The sequence below is a fragment of the Notothenia coriiceps genome, unplaced genomic scaffold (assembly GCF_000735185.1).
Source record: "Notothenia coriiceps isolate Sejong01 unplaced genomic scaffold, NC01 NC01_scaffold00000664, whole genome shotgun sequence".
NCBI lineage: Eukaryota > Metazoa > Chordata > Actinopteri > Perciformes > Nototheniidae > Notothenia > Notothenia coriiceps.
The window spans coordinates 42,694-60,843 of record NW_011333365.1 but is presented as its reverse complement, the minus strand read 5'-3'; the positions used below and the strand labels follow the sequence as shown (position 1 = coordinate 60,843).

General features: G+C 42.0%; 1 protein-coding gene across 13 annotated transcripts in view; it reads left to right on the top strand.

The window, feature by feature from the left end:
• Positions 1 to 18,150, top strand: part of tanc2b (tetratricopeptide repeat, ankyrin repeat and coiled-coil containing 2b) — a 170,345-nt gene that overhangs the window by 130,612 nt on the left and 21,583 nt on the right. For 11 of the 13 annotated variants that reach the window (XM_010783447.1, XM_010783433.1, XM_010783412.1 and 8 more), the window contains 7 exons: positions 1,280 to 1,528; positions 7,469 to 7,600; positions 13,052 to 13,090; positions 14,108 to 14,389; positions 14,764 to 14,888; positions 16,626 to 16,857; positions 17,524 to 17,693. In XM_010783447.1, coding sequence (XP_010781749.1) covers positions 1,280 to 1,528; positions 7,469 to 7,600; positions 13,052 to 13,090; positions 14,108 to 14,389; positions 14,764 to 14,888; positions 16,626 to 16,857; positions 17,524 to 17,693 — 1,229 coding nt within the window. The remainder of the gene's footprint in view (positions 1 to 1,279; positions 1,529 to 7,468; positions 7,601 to 13,051; positions 13,091 to 14,107; positions 14,390 to 14,763; positions 14,889 to 16,625; positions 16,858 to 17,523; positions 17,694 to 18,150) is intronic. The other 2 variants (XM_010783439.1, XM_010783426.1) reach the window with 1 other exon arrangement.

The following is an 18,150-nucleotide window of genomic DNA, read 5'->3' as shown; positions in this document are numbered from 1 at the left end:
CACACACACACACACACACACACACACACACATCTTGTAGGCTACTCACTTCGTTTCTTGTAGCCCTCGAAAGGGTTTTGGAGGTTGATGCCTCGGTGAATGTGAGTTGTTTGGCTTTCTTGTCCGCAGCAGCAGAAAGCATTTTCAAATGTTTGAATGAATCAAAGTGGGTCGTCACCGTCGATTTTCTCTTATGCTCCAACACACAGTTGCAAGGGGTGCAGAATAGTTTCCCCCCACTTTCGTGAAAGACATCGGGGTACAGCTTTGCCCGGGTCTTTAGTAGAAATGTTCGTCGGTAAATGAGATGGATCAGATTTTTTCATCTTGGTGTTTTCTCTCTCGTGTGAGTTCCACACGTTCACTACGGTGTTGTTTACGTTCTGTGATGCGCGAGCTGAGGACATCGCGTCATCATCATCACTACTTCACGTCAAGACGAGTTAACTTTCTTTTTTTCAACTTTGTGTGGAAAAATGCGGGGATTATGCGCCCTCTTAATAAATATGCGCCCTTTTAAAAATCTGCGCCATTTTGCTGATTATGCGGTAAATTTAGTGATCGCATAATCACGTTTTTCTGGAGGGTCTATTTATTGTACATGTGTATATTTAAAACAAAAGACTTACTAAGTAACTAACTAACTAATAAGATATGTATTTGCGTCCAGTATGGTGAGAAGAGAATTACAAGTGGTGGAAAACCAAATAATGCCAAGCGAGAAACCAAATAACTGTCTATAAAAGACAGGATTTAAAAAACAAAAATATTCAACCTTACCTGCTCATCCTGTTCGATTCAAAGCCTCTGATACCTGAGAGTTACATCTTGTGACAGTCAGTGGGAACATGCCTCATTTCACAGCTTTGTTCGAATCACCCCAAAAACGCTCTCTTGTCCCCTTTAGCTCAAAATGTAAACATCTGAGTTTCCAGACAGACTTTGGCACTTCTCATGCACAGTCAGATCCAGTCTCTCCTCCTACGGGAAGACAATTCAGTTGCTTATTTCATGTTGACATCCACTGCCGCATTGTTAGCAAGATAACAGGAGAGATAATCGCTCACTGATGTGAAGCGCTAATGTCAATACAGGTGCCAACACTGTTTCCATGCAACAATAATGAACACCTGCGTTCAGAACATCCATAAAATGTAAGTGTGGAATCAGACGCCCGGGTTGTGAAAATGGACTGAAAGTACGAGGCTCATTTCTCACAATAAACCCATCATAGCTGTATATGCAACATAACTAACATTGATGTTTGGTTCTGCTGCAGCCACACTGACCAGCTACTCAGAGAACATGGAGCGAGGCGGGAAATACGGCGAGGGCTCCCGGGGAAACCTGAAGCTGTGGCAGTCTCAGAAATCAGGCATGGACTCGTTCCTGTACCGGGTGGATGAAAACATGACCGCCTCCACCTACAGCCTCAACAAAATCCCTGAGCGCAACCTGGAGAGCATGTCCTCCCACTCCGCCCACTCCATCCCTCTGTACCTCATGCCCCGCCCTAACTCTGTGGCTGGTGAGTCCCCTTCCTCTTTCCCTTACTCTCCTTTGGAAGTACAAAGGGAGGACAGTTTGTCTAAGGAGCCGGAAATATGGTTATTTACACGAGCAGTATACCAATTTTGCCAAAGTGGAGTACTTTTTCTGGCAAAATGGGATTGAACTGCTCTTTCTATTTTTGGCTCCTTTATTTGGCATCCTCACTTCTGTCATGTTCTCTTTCCTTGCTTGTTTCCTTCCTTGATGAACTGTGATCCTTCCCTTTGAATTCTTTCATTGATACATCCATGTGTGTGGCCATGGATGTATCAATGAAACTGAAGAATAGATTTTTCAGAGTCATACATGGGATACATGTATGATTCTAAATCTTGAGACATTTGTTTTGCCAACTTTGAGCTAGTCTTTCCTCCAACGTTCAAAAAGCATTCTCAACACCTTGAAATGCCTTTACCTTTTCTTGTCTGTCATTGGCTATAAGCAGTTTATCAGATTTTAGACATAAATATCCCATAGTTTGGTTAATTATTGACCGCCAGAGGTTCAGTAGGGAAACATCTCATCTGTAAACCTTCATATAACCAATTCATCTCTGAACAAATTGAACACAAATCTCAAACCTCCAAAGCACATTACTCCTGCTAATCTGTGATAAACCAGCCTCAACTCTCTCAAATGTGAGGCTTGGTTAGAAGAGGAGATCAATTGTGGTTTGCTTTGATTCTTTTGTCATTTTAAATACATTCCTTAACTATCTGGAAAAACAACTCTTGTTCCTCAACATTTGAGCGTTTGTGTTTACATTTTGGCTAGCGGCAAATCCATGGTGGTATTTAGTTTAAGTATTACAACCCTGTGGTGTGGATCGAAACCACAGAGCAGAATAATAGTGTGGGAAAAACAGCTTCAGCAGGAGAACATACTGCGGCTGGAAAGATATCACATACAAAACAGGCATTTGTGTCTGACAGAGGTCTCATTGATGTGTGTTTCAGAGCCTAAGGAAAAATAACAGCAAATGTATCATGAAAAATGTCAGTTTCATAACAGCGAAGCAGTCCTAATGGGCCTGATTGTGTTATTGTCCTCATCTTGAGAGAGGCTGGTACAGACGATGAGCTCTATTATGCACTTAACCCACTCCCACTGGGGGGGAAAAGCGTTTGCACGTACTGTAGACACGCACATAATATTTCACTAAACACTGTAATATGCCTGACAAGGCCCGTCACCACAGCTATGACCTTCTATTTATGCCGGTCGTGTTCTGCTGTTTGACACTGCTGTCTGGCAGCGATGCGACTCTGCCGGGGTTTAGAGATTCACCCTCGATCTCATCCCCGCCCCTCAATACCCAGACCTTCAAAGGAGCCTGAGTGAGCTGGAGACGGCTTAAAAGACGTACTATAAGCTGCAGATGATGCAAAAAATAAAGAGAGAGAGAGAGGCAGCGGGGGAGAAAAAAAAACATGATAATGTTTCTGAATGCATTTGTATTTGTCAGGAACATGAATTCAGAAGGAGAGGGAGACGGATACATTCGGGAGAGGAGTGAAAGTAGAGTTTCGTAATCTCTCGCTCCCTCTCACTCTCTCCTCCACAAATAATTATTAGACGATGTAGGGATGGGAGGCGAGCTCAGGCTGAGGATTGGCTGGGCTCACACAGCAGTGGAACATCAAAGCCCCAGGCATTAACCGTTTCTATCCCCCAGAGTGACAGAGAGAGACTCGCTTTGAAGTGTGGGGAGAGAGGGAGAGTAGAAGGGGACCGGGGAGGAAAACGAAGAGGGGGGGGGTTTAGCTGCTCTATTACCTAATGAAGGCAGAGCTGTGCGTTGGTAGAGCTTAAGATGGATATGTAGGAAGGTGTAACCAAGACAGAGTAGTCCTCATTTCAGAAGGACAGAATTAAGGTTTTTAGAAATGAGTCATTACAGCCCGTTTGGAATATAATTAGTTCCAGAAAATAATTTTACTGAAGAATTGTACGTCAGGACTAATTCATTACCAATTGTTTCTCACAAATACCCCTACAAATTCAAGTAAAGTAGTGTGAACCACAAATAGAACTGCAGCATCCGTCTTGTATTCCATACAATAGCTCCTAAATGCTATATCCTACATTTCCCATAATGCAACTTGATATTATCTTTTTATTAAAGTTGATCTTGTCAAAAGGGAGTTTTGCAAGTCTTGTTTAGGTGTAGTATCAAATCGATGGGGAAGACCTGGAAACAATGACCAATCAGGGCAGACTCCGCTGTTTCGGGAGGGGGCTTAAAGAGACGTGCGCTAAAACGAGGCCTTTCAAACAGAGGGTGAATACGGCTGCGGTCAGGTTAACAGTTTGAGAAAAATTAGGTTTTTTTTCTAACATTGAAGCTTGTAAACATGTGCTAGATATAAGTATGAACATGATAATGAGAATGATATGTGCCCTTTAAGCCTTCCCTGCATGGTTAAAGAGCAAAGAGGCTTTATAGTGAACACATCCCCTTCACAAAGGAAAGTATGAGCATGCAGTCGCCTGGTTGTCGGGGGTGTACATGTCTCCAGGGTAGCTCATATATTTTTCACATAGTTTTTTCTAATTCCCTTCAATGGTATTGGTGTGTAGGCACACACTGACATCTCAAAACCTTGGCAAATTAAACCCAACAACAATGGGGAAAGTCATTTGTATTATTTAACTGAACTGACCCTGATGTTGGAGGATCTATATACCCCAGCTTCTATAATTACCTGGGGATTGTGGAATCCCTACTCACACAAAGACTTAAGAGTTATAAAAGACCTTCTGACATTCTATGAACTCACTCTATAAGCCTATATCTCACTAAATTGAGATAACGGCTCACCTGAGATTACATTATTCAATTTGGGGGGCGGACAAGTGTCATTGATTTCCTTTTCAACCATTTTTTCCCTGATAATCCCACCTCTGCTTATATACTCTGTGTAAAGCCCGGAAATATTATTGTTTTAGTGCCAGCACCTCCATCATTTATCGTCTCGAGTCATCTCTCGGGCGGTGAGAGGAGAATGGTGAGGCGTTTAGAGCAGCAGCAGCAGCCACCTCATATCTTAGATGACGAGGCGGCTCCCGGCTGATACAGTGACTGGCTCTGGACGGCAGCCCAGCTGGTCTGTGTGTGTGTGTGTGTGTGTGTGTGTGTGTGTGTGTGTGTGTGTGTGTGTGTGTGTGTGTGTGCATGCATGCGTTCAAGCTATCAGTCACTCTTTGAAACAGGAAGTGTCTGATGTGGCTGTCGTTGGCTCAAACAGCTAGGCTCTCTATTCCACACTTTCTTTTTCATACTCTCCCTCTTCCATACATTTCTCCCTTCTGCTGTATTTCTTTCACTATGCGTGCAGTCTTAGCGCATTGGCACAGGAGCTGTGAAAGTGATCCTCAGGAGCCTGCTGCATTGCAGATAGAGGTGATGAGCACACAGATTTGATTCCTCACATTCAGACACAGTTGAAAAAGAGAGAAAAAGGAGCCATTCTAGCCCTGAGTCATTCTCCCTTGGTTTAGCTGCTCCACTGTTTCCTTTTTTAGCGCAGTTGGTTGACCGGCACCCACATTCCCATCAGGGCCAGGCCTCCAGCATTCTCAGCTGCCATTTTCCTCCATTTTGGGAAACCCATGTGGCTCTTCTCTGGGTCCATGGCTGGGTTGACTCAAGCAGTCATACACACTGAGCCATACACATGATCTGTACTCCATTGGGCGTAGCTCCAGAGGCAGAGAAACCCCCCTCAGACCAAGGAGAGGACTGATCAGTGTTGAGGTGGTAGTGAGAGGTCCTGGGCTCAGAGCCCTGTCCGCAGAGGGATTACTGTGGCGTGCTTTTTGGAGTCACTGGAGAGAAGGAGCTTGCAGCCCAAGTTACATCTTTCCCCAACTCCTTGACTATGACTTGGGATTTCAGGACCTCAGAGTATTTCAGGTAGAAATGTATTAACATTTATTGAAAAATGTCTGTTACAGGATATAAATCCTCCACAGCAGACCCTCCAACTGCAACAAACAAACAAATGAATACCACAATATACTCCTTAAATATCATTTTATCGTTTTGCCCAAGTTTGTAACTCTTCTGTTTTACTTCTTTCTCACAAAAATGTTTTTCGCTATTATTTTCCCTATTGTTATAAAAAAAACCTGTACGTTGTTGCACTCCATTTTTTATCAACGATAATTATATAAGTGTTGTTCCCAATCAAAGTTTCCTAATTCCCTTCAAGTTTCTATGGACATTTGCCTTGTTTTAATTAGATTTTAGAGCTCAATTCCCTATTTATTTTTTAATAACAAAATACCTTAAATAACAACACAATGTTCACTTTTACTGATGGGGCTCATGTGGTGTGTCAGCACCTCTCCACCTTGATGGTGCTTGTACATGTTGAAAAAAAGTTAGAGAAAACAAATTCAAGAGTTAGAGACTACAAGCTCTTATAAGGAGAAATCCATCTGATTATAAGATGAATATTATTTTTTTAGCTTGTTGATGTATTGATAACATTGTACTCTCTAATGTAATTGCTGTTATGATCAGAAGGGTAGTCAAATTATCAGAATGGCTTAAAACAATATTTGGACATAATACATTAATGTCAAATGATAAGATTATTACCCAAAGTGTCCAATCTTAACACCATTGCTGATTACAGACCAGCTTCCTGGTTTCCTGAGGGATTATAACCAACATTCCAAGGAGGGCACTCCAAATAAAGTAGTTAAGTCCAATCGTCACCACTTCTATTTCTTGCCTTCTTCACTTTGTCGTCACGATGATCCCAAATTCTCAGAAATTACCTCAGTGAGTGCAGTGTTTTTATAACCAACAGAACCACTAAGGAAACATCTACCAATTCCAACCCAAGTTAAATAAAGTAGAATTACCATAGAAAAACGCTGGCTAGGTTCCCAGAAAAGTGTTACACAGAATATTCTCCCAAATTACTACTTTGTGGATAATATAGTGTCTCTTATATTTTCTCCTTTATCAGCGTCTCCTTAGGTTTTCCATTATCACTGCATGACTAGAGTTTATTCTAACCAGTTTCCTGTTGTAGCACTTTTTGGCTCATTTTAAAAACAAACAAACTCTGTCAATGACGGTGTCTCCGCTTGATGTTATGACTTGGCAGCTTGGTCACCTCAGTCCCTTAATCTCCTGAATTTATTTGTCATCTTTATTGTCACGGGGAAATTTGGTTTACAGCAAACCACCAAGTAAAAAAGATGGCACCTGTATAATCTGCCAGAAAGAGATTGAAATTCTCCAAAAGTTAGTATTCAGAGCTGGCTACATCAAGCATGGCTTCCCCAAAACTTGTCCCTTATGCGTTTCTGCTAAATAAAACAGCTGCGGACCAATCAGCTGCTGGCCATTTAGTAATAACAGATGATTTATTTTCTCTTTCACTCCCGCCCCTTTATCTGGGGTTCAGGTGTGACGGAGAATCGGGTTCCGTTGTTTACTCACACTGGTGACGGGGTCTATCCTCATTTAACATTCACTGGTTCCGAGCATTGGCCCCCGAAGACGCAGCATGGTGTGAACAATCAGCAGCCAGCGTCAGACGGAGCTCACTCCATGAATAAGACATTTTTCTGCTGAGCTAATTAATCCTGAGAGGGGCCGGATGGCATCTGCCTCCGTGCCGCGTGACAGACACTGAGAGGAGGGAGTTTTTAGGACAGCACCATGTAGGGCTGGCTTGCTCCTTCCTGTTGGAGTTAGCAAGTGTGAGCGCGGGAGCCTGACAACTGCCTCAAGACACTGGGATGAACCAGTACCACCTTCTTTTGTCTTTATTTGTAGTGCTTGTTGACTGTAAGTGTCTCTCAATGTACATACACATGTTGACAATAGTATCTTTCCCCCCCTCTTTCTCTGAAATACTTCCCTCTGTCTTCTATCAAATATATGCAACAACAGCTACCAGTTCAGCCCACCTGGAGGACCTGGCATACCTGGATGAGCAGAGACACACTCCATTACGCACCTCGCTGCGCATGCCCAGACAGAGCACCACCTGCGGGCCGGGTCGCTCCGGGCAGGACCTGAGAGGTGAGTACACACCAAAAAAATCACTTTCCTTTAACCTTGTGTCCATGAAAGCTGCACATTTTGATATAAAATGTGAAATAAACTGACAAAATATGTGCTGCTTTTTGCCACAAAGAGTTTCTAAAAAAACAGTAAACGTTAGCTGTTGGTAAAAGTTTTAAACCTACAACCATACTTTTCTGTCCCTTTCAAAAAAGCTGCTTTGTTTAAGGTTTGGCTGCCATTAGCGATTAGTTTCACATCAGACACAGGAACGAACAATAAGACACTATTCTCTTTTTCATCCGCCAACAACAAACTCAAAGCAGCTGAGCATCGCGAGACGAAAGCTGCGTGACGAGCAAGTTCTTTTCATATATTCCAGAACAGCGACGGTGGATTTGCTCTGAAACTAGATCAGTGACTCTTCCGCGCTGTTCGTTTTGGAAACTAGAGGACTAGAGTGTGTGTGTGTGTGTGTGTGTGTGTGTGTGTGTGTGTGTGTGTGTGTGTGTGTGTGTGTGTGTGTGTGTGTGTGTGTGTGTGTGTGTGTGTGTGTGTGTGTGTGTGTGTGTGTGTGCGCAAAGAGCATTTTGTCTGGTCGTGTCACCACTGTGTTAACATCTACAGTCAGCGTCCGCCCCACTGCACATTGTTCAAGCCTATCACACAGCCAGCGCCCTCCGTGATCCAGCAAATCTCCACATCCTCCTAACCAAAGGACCGAATGGCCTTATGTCACAACATTATTTGTCCCCTCGCCTCTTCTTCTTAAGTCACTTAGCCAGTAATGAACAGCTTAATGGCAACCCTCTGCCCTTCAAGCGAACACAAATATGCCCCCCTGTGTGTTTTAAACACCTTTTAAAACCCCACTTAGCTGAGAGTGTGCTCTGCTGAGCTGGGATGTGATTCCTGTCTACAGATGGGAAGGAAAGAGAGATGGTAGTGAGAAAGATGGAGCTGACAGAGAAAGGGAAGACGGGGTAGTTTTCTCTTAAGGCGTCGCTGTATCAGTGGTTGTTCCCCAACCTTCCTCCTCTGAGGGCAGCCAAGTGTGTTTACAAGCTAACCGACTGCGTCCTAGCATGCGTTCTGCCTCGTTGGATCAGTGTCAGAGCCTCCCTGAGTGCACTGCTCTGGCAGATTCACCAGGAGACACGAGAACAAGACAGAGGGAGACACACGGCAAGAGATACCAAGAACAGGGGTTTTCCCGGCAGATCATACAAAGACACATTCCAAATACCTTTATTCCTGAAATGTGAGGTTATAAACTTAATAGATAGGGAATCCCTAAATGATGGATTAGTTTACTTTCTTCCTAAACTTTCGAAATGTCTTAACAATCTAGCGATACATGTGAAAATGGATGTGAAAAAATACGTGAAAGAGGACATTTTCCATAATAGATTACCTTTAATGGATCTCTTAAAAAAATCTAATATGATTTACAATGTAAAACCTACATACATTGAAAATGTCTTGTGTTATGAGGGGCTAAACGGCAGCCAATATCAATTGAATAGAATAAAATATTTTCTCAGATTTAAAAAAAAAAAAAGTTGAGATGTTGTCATCCACACCTGCATGTTGCCCACTCTCTAAATATGTTATTCTGTTCATGTAGGTGGGAAGCAAGCATTCTTTCCACATTTGAGAGTAGGCTTAAATTAGGGCTGGCTCAAGCTACCTTGGACCAGCTACTCTCCTCTCCTCGTATGTAATCATGTCTAAACATTTTTGTGGAAACGATAACCTCTATTTTCTATTAAATAAATGTTTACTTTTGGACTTTACAACACTCTTTACAAACATTGTTTTCGATCACAAGAGTCTGAATAAACCCTCAGCAGCCACCACTGGTATCTAATTCCACAAACCGTGTAATACTGATAATATAACCGAGCCCAAATATTAATCTCAAACTTTACAGAAGTATTGGGTATTAACAGAATGATTAGACATGCAAGCGCTGAATTTAAATGTTAGATTTCAAATACCAATGTTATGAATTAATCTTTAAAGTGTTCGGTACAGACGCAGTAGCCTTTACTGCCTGTATTTATTATATTATTGAGCGCACAAAGCCACAGGAAGCAGTTATTTAAACCTGTTGTGCATCACAGAAATAGACCTGCTGGTTGTTTTGATTGAGATGCTGGATGCAGAGTTTCAGATGAACTAGAGGCGAAGTAGACTGCTGGTTTTGTGTAAGTCAGGTGCTAACCAGCTGACATATGTATCTTTCTACCAGTTCGTTTCTGTCGAAGCTTCTTTTGATGCCGGCCATCGGGGGCCCGAGCTGTGCTGCTGTTTTGAGCAGAGTGAGTCAGACTGTTACGGATCTTCTTGTGCTCCTGCCTGCCTACCTCTAAGATTTACCACCCACCTTATCTATTCACCGCAAACTCTCACATAACTGTTCGCTGCACACACACTCTCTCCCTCGTTTATCTTCACCTTCTCCCGCTCTTCGTCTCTCTTTCTCTGCTTTCATACACAAAACAGGCCTTGTGTGAGCTGATGGTTGCAGATTTTGGATGATACAAATATGTTCAACTGCAGTGGGTTTTATTACTCTCATAAATAATCACTGACAGGCGAAGCAACTTAAATAATAAGTGTTGGAAATTCTCGGTAGCGCTGTAATTGATTAGATATTTAAAGGATAAAGTTGGAGATATTTTTCTTATTGTCAAAAAATCCAGTGAAAATGCCAAAAGTGAATTTATGGCGCTAACTAAAAGTGTCTGTGTCTATGCAAAGCTTGGTTATATATGATATAGGAATTTGGTTTATTCCTAGTCAGTCGTACATACAACATCCTGCTGCTGTAAATATTGACTAAAGCACCAAATAAGTGTTAATCCACAGCTGAAAATACTCCAAAACAAATGGTTTGAGTAACGTTCTTTGGAAACATTTTTTATAATTTTCTGAATGAACATCCGTAGAAAATAAAACAGCTGCATGTCAACATTCATTTGAAATACAGAGTAAGTACAGTTTATCTATAGCAAACACAGATTAAAGGGAGCCCCTATTGCTGATAACTAGTGCATATGTGATGACCGTGCAAGAACATGTTTGCAACACAACAACTGAAGCCTTTCAGATGATATTCTAACCTCTGGAGATTCACTTATTCTTACTGTTCTACAACTCTGCATTAACCTCTTGCCTTTAAGCTGATAACAAATGTTTATGTTGAGCAATCTCAAATCAATGTTTTGAGGTTATATTAAGGTGTCCTTCTTATATAACATATTGACATGCTTCCTTTGTGCTTGTCTTAAAAGCCTAAGTAAGTCAGTAAATATTCTGCCAGCAAGGAAACAATATGTGACAGTTTGCTTCCATAAGGAAGATTAGAGCACACTCTGAAGAAATCCATCATGTATAGGCGCTTCCAGATTTATGGTGCTGCTCTAAGCCTTTTGTTCAAATTACATAAGATTTTTTTTTGTTGAGAAATGATGTAAGATCCTGTCTCCTCTTGCCGTCCGCTGCTAGAGGAGAAATGACTGGAATTTTAACTATAGGCAGACATAAACCAGACAGCAAACTCACACATCCACTAACTCCCACGCGCGCCATAAGAAGAGTCACCTGACACGATAGAACCACACTCCCCGGACCAGTAACAACAAGCAGACGGATCATTTACACCTCTCCTCCCATCGCTTCCTCTCTTCCTCCCATCTCTTCCTCTCCTCCTCTGCTTCTCCTCCTCTTCTCCCTCCTTCGTAGCGCTGCTCAGCCACCGTGAGTCATCCTCACCTGGTGAATAATTAAAACGTCTGAAACTCTCGCTCCGTCTGGCCGTGGAGGGTTTGCTGTAGTGGAGTGATACCTCGCTTAACTTCGCCTGAGGAGGGGGGAAGTGTTATGAGCAGGATTATGAGCCACTGCCATCCATCCCTCACACACACTTTTTAACTCCCTCAGCCCCCGTTCACAACATGGCTGCCATGTTTTCCCAGAATACCTGACACAGTGGAGCAGCGGTGGCGGCACGACTTGAGCGTGTTAATGTTGAATGGTTTCCGCCATTTGGAGGATGGCGCCCGATAGTACGAGGGTGCGTTTAGTAAATCCACCTGGACGGAATAGCTTTACGGGCATTCATTCACCCCCACGATAATTGGATTAGCAGCACTTAAAACAGAGAAGATGTTAGCCTCTCACTCCTGCAGGCCTATAGTGTTTTTAATGGCGGCAGTGGGTAGTTTTTGCACTGCCCATCACCAGTGTTGCATCAGGTCAATTCTTTCATGGCGTGACACCCAACTGGAATAATATTACATCAGTGTGTGAATTATAGACTGAATAGAGTAGTGCTATTTGCCTCTTAGAGAATCTGTGTGTGTGTGTGTGTGTGTGTGTGTGTGTGTGTGTGTGTGTGTGTGTGTGTGTGTGTGTGTGTGTGTGTGTGTGTGTGTGTGTGTGTGGTGCTAGCCGTCCTTTCAGTATAACTCGAGGATAGCTTTACATCCACTTCCAGGTATATCTGTGTGTACATTTTTCTGCTGATTGCATAAGTAAGAATATCTTCAGCATGATCAGCACATTTCTTTCTCACGCTGCGGTTACAATTAGCATTCCTGGGAGAAAAAAAAAAGTCATGCTTGCAACAGCACTTTGGAACGTGTCTCGAGGAAGATTACAATACAATTTGAGCTCATTATGTTGTGTAAACAAAATGCAAATTGGACTCATTTACAGGGGAAATACACCCTTGCCCCCTGATGTATTTTGTGTTACTGTACCTGCAACCTTTATTATAGAAATATATGCTGAAACACAAACAAATCGACAAGCTCCAAACATCTTATCTGACAAGTCTGATATATAATTCCTACAGCTTGGACTCTCAGTAGGCTTTTGCTAGTGTAAAGAAAAAATGATGCACTGGCACATCCAACCAGCAGTACCCTGATCAAATGCAGGAAACATAAGGAAGCAAAAGGTGCAAATCCATTTTTTATTTCATTTTCCAAAATTTCTCTTGTACTGTTTGATTTCTTTATGTGAAGACGTAGCAGCCTGTAATTCACAAACAGTGGTCTGCTGAGTTGAGGTGGGAGTCCCTCACCGCGAGGTCAAATTACTGCTAGTCCTGGATTCAATTATTTTTATGGGGATTGATTGATCTTGTCCGGCGCAATGGAACCAATTAGATTCTCCCAAAAGTGTGATCCTTCCCCAACTATACCTCTCCACGTAATTCAAAGGATTTCAATTAGTAATCGACCCCGGTCTGGTGGTTGCCCATGTTCCTGACATCATGATGTGTTGATGCTGCTTTTTTTAGGGTGTTTCATTGAGCTACAGCTAACCTTGTGCTTTGATAAACTGCTGCCCTGTTCCCATTGCTCACTGTCTCTCTCTCTTTCTCCCTCTCCTCCCTCATCACCTCTTCCACTTCCTGTGTTTCTGTCTCTGTCTTTGGCTTGCTGTTCGTCTCAGCTTCCGCTAATAACACCCATGCCTGGCAATCCCAGTCACGTAAGTTACTTTAATTTTAATTTGCTCACTGTTGCCGGTAAGCTTGCATTACGAGCTCTTGCCAGGAAAGTGTTTTGATTATTCACGTACAAATTCCCCAATCAGGCGTAATGGCCAGATACTGAGTTATAACACATTTATATGAATGACACACCAGATAGAAAATGAGACGATAAGTCTAGTCTCCAAGCTTAAATCAGATTTATAACACTGGACCCAGGAGGTGACACCCAGGAACAGCACACTAAATTGTCCAATGCATTTTTCACACTACTTGACAAGTTAGTACCAGATTCATTTTACCCCCATTAGTCCTTAATGGTCCATATGTGCTGTTGAAAGGATGCCCAACCTCTGGAGGACTTCCGTTTAATAACTCCCCCTAGTGAGGAAAATCAAAGTTCTAGATTGGCACTTAAAGTAGTTGCTCCCTGGACTTGTTGCACTAAAAGCAAAACAATTCTGGATTGTTAAAATATTATTTTATACTTTTTTATAATAAAAGATTATACTGAATACTTTTTATCTCCCGAACATCCTCTCATTTAACCAACCTAGCGTATTTATCCACAGAATCCCAAAGCACATTAATATAACTTTTAATCATTTTCTAATTTGTATATATTCAATCAAAGAATCAGCACTTTCCTGTAGGTTATAACATTTTTTCAGTGATGTTGTTCTTTAATGTTTTACTACATAAATATTGTTTTTCTTTTAGTTTTTAACCTATAATTACATTTATTCATGAAACAATTAGCATCGAAAACAAATATTTATTGTATTTGAGAAATACTCCCAATACTGGTACTTGTTACTTGTTTATGCTAATATGTGGCTGTTTATGTGTTTATATATTGTGTTAATCATATATAGTATGTATGCACCTATGAGTATTATTAGCATGTTGGTATAGGGACTTTTTCTAATTCAATCTCCAGATGCAATACTGCAGCTGGGGAGATTAAGTACATAAATGTGGTTTATAACTGTAATCCTGTCTTCCTGACCCTTCAGTGCGTTTTGCACCGTATCGGCCTCAAGACATCGCCCTCAAACCGTTGCTGTTCGAGGTGCCCAGCATCACCATGGACTCGGTCTTCACAGGCCGGGAGTGGCTGTTCCAGGAGATCGACGCGCACCTCAACAGCCCCAACGCCAACACCAATCGCGGCGTGGCGGTCGTGGGCAACATCGGCTTCGGCAAGACCGCCATCATCTCTCGCCTGGTGGCACTCAGCTGCCACGGCACCCGCATGAGACAGATAGCCTCCGACAGCCCTCAGAACTCACCCAAACGTAAGCTTCCATTTTTTGGGAGATACGATTTCCAAGTTTGTTTTTTGGAAGGGTTTTAAGGCAAACCATAACAGGCAAACCATAGCAGGAAAACCATAGCGTGAGAGCATATGTTATTGATACTGAGATTATTGATATAAATATATGTCTTTCCCTTTCCTGCCTGGCCTTTATTCCCTTCTCTAGTGTTTTTAATGATCAGTGAAGATGGCAATTTGATGAAGGGTCTTTCCTGAACTCCATTTTTAAATGATAGTATTTTTAAAATGCTGCATAATCCGACTCCAGCATTTGTTTTGAGACTCCAGTGTGAAAAGATGGCCTGACTGTGCCACGTGTTAGAGTCGTCCCTGAGTGTGTTGTGCTGTGTCCAGATGGAGAGGGGCTCCCTCTCACCCAGCCTCAGCCCACGCACGGCACCCTGGGAGGAGGCAGCTGTCCCGGGACCCCCGAGATGAGGCGACGTCAGGAAGAAGGCATGAGGAGGCTGGCGTCACAGGTAACACATACACCTGTGACCGTGAATTTTACATCTTGACCTTATTTACAGACTAAACAAGCCTAAGACTTCCAAAACAATGTTTGTCTTTATATATACATACTTCTTCTACACCCATTGGCTTCTTTTATAAATGCAGATGATTTATTACTCATTCATTTGCTCTGAATGAAAATAAGTCTGCTTGTAATGATTTGAATATGACATTTCCAGCTCCTAATTTATGGCCCTATATCTGTGTGAGCCCGAGTCACTTACGAACATTTCTATCTTCCCACACCTCCAGTTCCCCTTTTCTTTTCATACCTGTATAAAAAGGAAAAAACTGAATTGTCAAACATTTCGTCCGGGGTTCATTTACATACCGCGGTTTTGTCAGTTCTTTCTTTCATCTTCTCTTTATCAAAGACTAGAACTGCATACATGATTATTTAGAGGAAATATCTCCGCATTGCTAAAATGGGCATATGTATTATAATAGTACTTTCCATTGTTATTGTGGTTCAGCGTGAAATATTAGGCCTCAGTCTGTGTGTAATTTAAAAACGGCATCTTAAAAGGCTCCTTTTAATGTCTTAATCTAGCACCCATCATTTGAACGCAAAGGCCACGATTTCAATTAGTGACAGCAGATGTGGCAGAAAAGCCAATGAGTAGCTTTTATACAAAATATAAGCACTGACACTTTGTATGCCACCTTCAAGCTATCATGGACTCACACAGCGCTCTTTTTACTGTAGAATCTTGACTTTAAAACAATATTTCTGGAGTATTTAACTCGTTTTCACCTGCCTGCCTCCTAAACCTGTATGATGTGTGAAACCCTCTCCGTTTCCCGCACTTCTTCCTGTCTGCTGTCGCACCACTGTCCCCCTCCCCTGCTGCTTAGCCATCTGCCTCCCCGATCCCAGCCTGATGCATTATGTAGATGTGTTTAAAAAAGAAAAAACAACTTTGCCAGGGAGCCTTATGAAATATTTATACCTGCAGAAAGCCATTTCCCAGCCAGGCTATTATATCTTGTTAACTTGTGCATTAATAATTAGGCTAGCTCCCTTTTTCACCCTTTTTGTTAAAATCCCTTTCTCCTATTGTGACCAAAAATGTGCATTCCATTTTGATTAGTCTCACCGCCCTCTCATCGCTGCCCCCGTCTCTGAATATTTTTGTGACCCTTTAGTCCCGAGTAGCTCTCAGTCACTCCTGCTTCCATTGTTGTGTTGACAGAAAACTTACCTGCCCTCAGCTATTTTCTAATGCCACTGCATGTCCGTGCAAATACTTGTTTTTCATCTGTCCATTCATTAATCATGAACGTGTTTCAAGTACATGACTGTGAAATATGACAGTTTAACACTTTGCCACAGTCATGTAACACATGAGAACACACCAGCGAACTCCTCCTGAATCAGTCTCTCTTGGCAGCCGGAAGCGATGAATTATTAATATCTAAAACCGTACAGTGAAACCACAAGTATTTTGTTTCATTATACTGCAATCATCCACCACGAAGTTGACTCAATCCCAAATGAGTTGTAGCTTTAATAGAAAACTGTCTCTGCTCTGACGGAGCTGTGGAAGAAATGTTATTTCTTAAAATGGTGTAATCGGACTCCCATGCTCCCTGGCACTGATCTCAGATGTGCAATACCCAGAGGTTGGATTTCCAGAGTTCACCTTTTATATTTCTCTTAGTGACCTAGGCTGCATCTTGTCCCAACTCTCTGTCGCCCCCAGGTGGTGGCGTACCACTACTGCCAGGCAGATAACGCCTACACCTGCTTGGTGCCGGAGTTCGTGCACAATGTGGCGGCTCTGCTGTGCCGCTCGCCGCACCTCGTGGCCTACAGGGAGCAGATGCTGAGGGAGCCGCACCTACAGAGCATCCTCAGCCTGCGCTCCTGCGTCCAGGACCCCCTGGCCTCCTTCAGGAGGGGGGTGCTAGAGCCCCTGGATACACTTTACAAAGGTGAGACACATTGATTAGTCAATGGTTGTTTTGTTTATGGTTGATGAAGATTTCTATAGTTGATAAGTCTGTCAAGCATAAGTGTTCAATATATGCCGTTTACTTTATTCTATGAGCTGATTTTTGAACGAAAGTACCTTCTTGCTGAGCTTGAAGGCATAAAATGACCACATTGTATATATATTCTGGGTTTACTTATTATATGAAGTCATATTCAGTAAGCCCCATATTTAATCCTTATTCATTTGGTTAACCAAAAAATAATTTGGTCTTTTTGTTCAGTTGCTAATAAACCTTAATTTATTTTCTCTTGTTCAATGCATAAACTTGACTTGTAATCAAACATATTGCTTTGGGCAAATTGTAATGAATGTCTCTTCAGACCTCAGCATTCAATGTATGATTTGACTTGAATCCTTGGTGCTTGATGTTAGAGGCTTCTTTTACACAATGTGCTCAATATAATAAAGATCAAAGTACTGAAGCTAACTTATTTAACCAAAATGAGCTTCAAAGCTCTGGAAACATCAGGGAAATTGTGTTAAGATGTTTTGTTTCCATGTCAAATATGAATATCCTTCAGGCTGATGGGTGTTTCATTACAAGTCTGTCTCTATATCTTTATAAATGTGCTATCTTGTTTTAATGCTGACTGCTCTTTTTCAGAGAGGAAGATCAACTCTGAAGAGGACCTCATCATCCTCATAGACGGTCTGAATGAGGCAGAGTTTCACAAGCCGGACTACGGAGACACCATCGTGTCCTTTCTCTCCAAAACCATCAACAAGTTCCCTCCCTGGCTAAAACTGGTGGTCACAGTCAGAACCACGCTACAGGTAAAGGACATTTTTCAGAAATGTTTCCCACTGTTTGTATCTGCAGTTTCATATTGAAGCTCCTTGAAAAGGTTTCATTTTTAAATTCAGCAGAGGGGCGTGAAATAAATGTCCGGTTATTTTTGTATCAACTACAGGACACAGACAACTCTTTATCTCTGACCCTTCTGTTTTACCTCTGTTATGCAGAGGATGTGAAAAATAATATTAACCTTACCTTTCATTTAAGAGGAACACTGATGGAGAGCTGTTTTTCCTAGCATTTTATACTTTCTGTTTGTTAACTAGTTATTTTATGCTAATGTTCAGGTTTCATAATTGTATGTAGTGTCTCTACTGTGACATGTTAACATGCCTTAATGTTCAAAAAGGCTCTTTATTTTTCTCATGCTGTCTGTGCTGCAGCACATCTTTTCACCCTCTGTCTGAAACCAGAGCCCAGTCTGTTAGCTGGCCG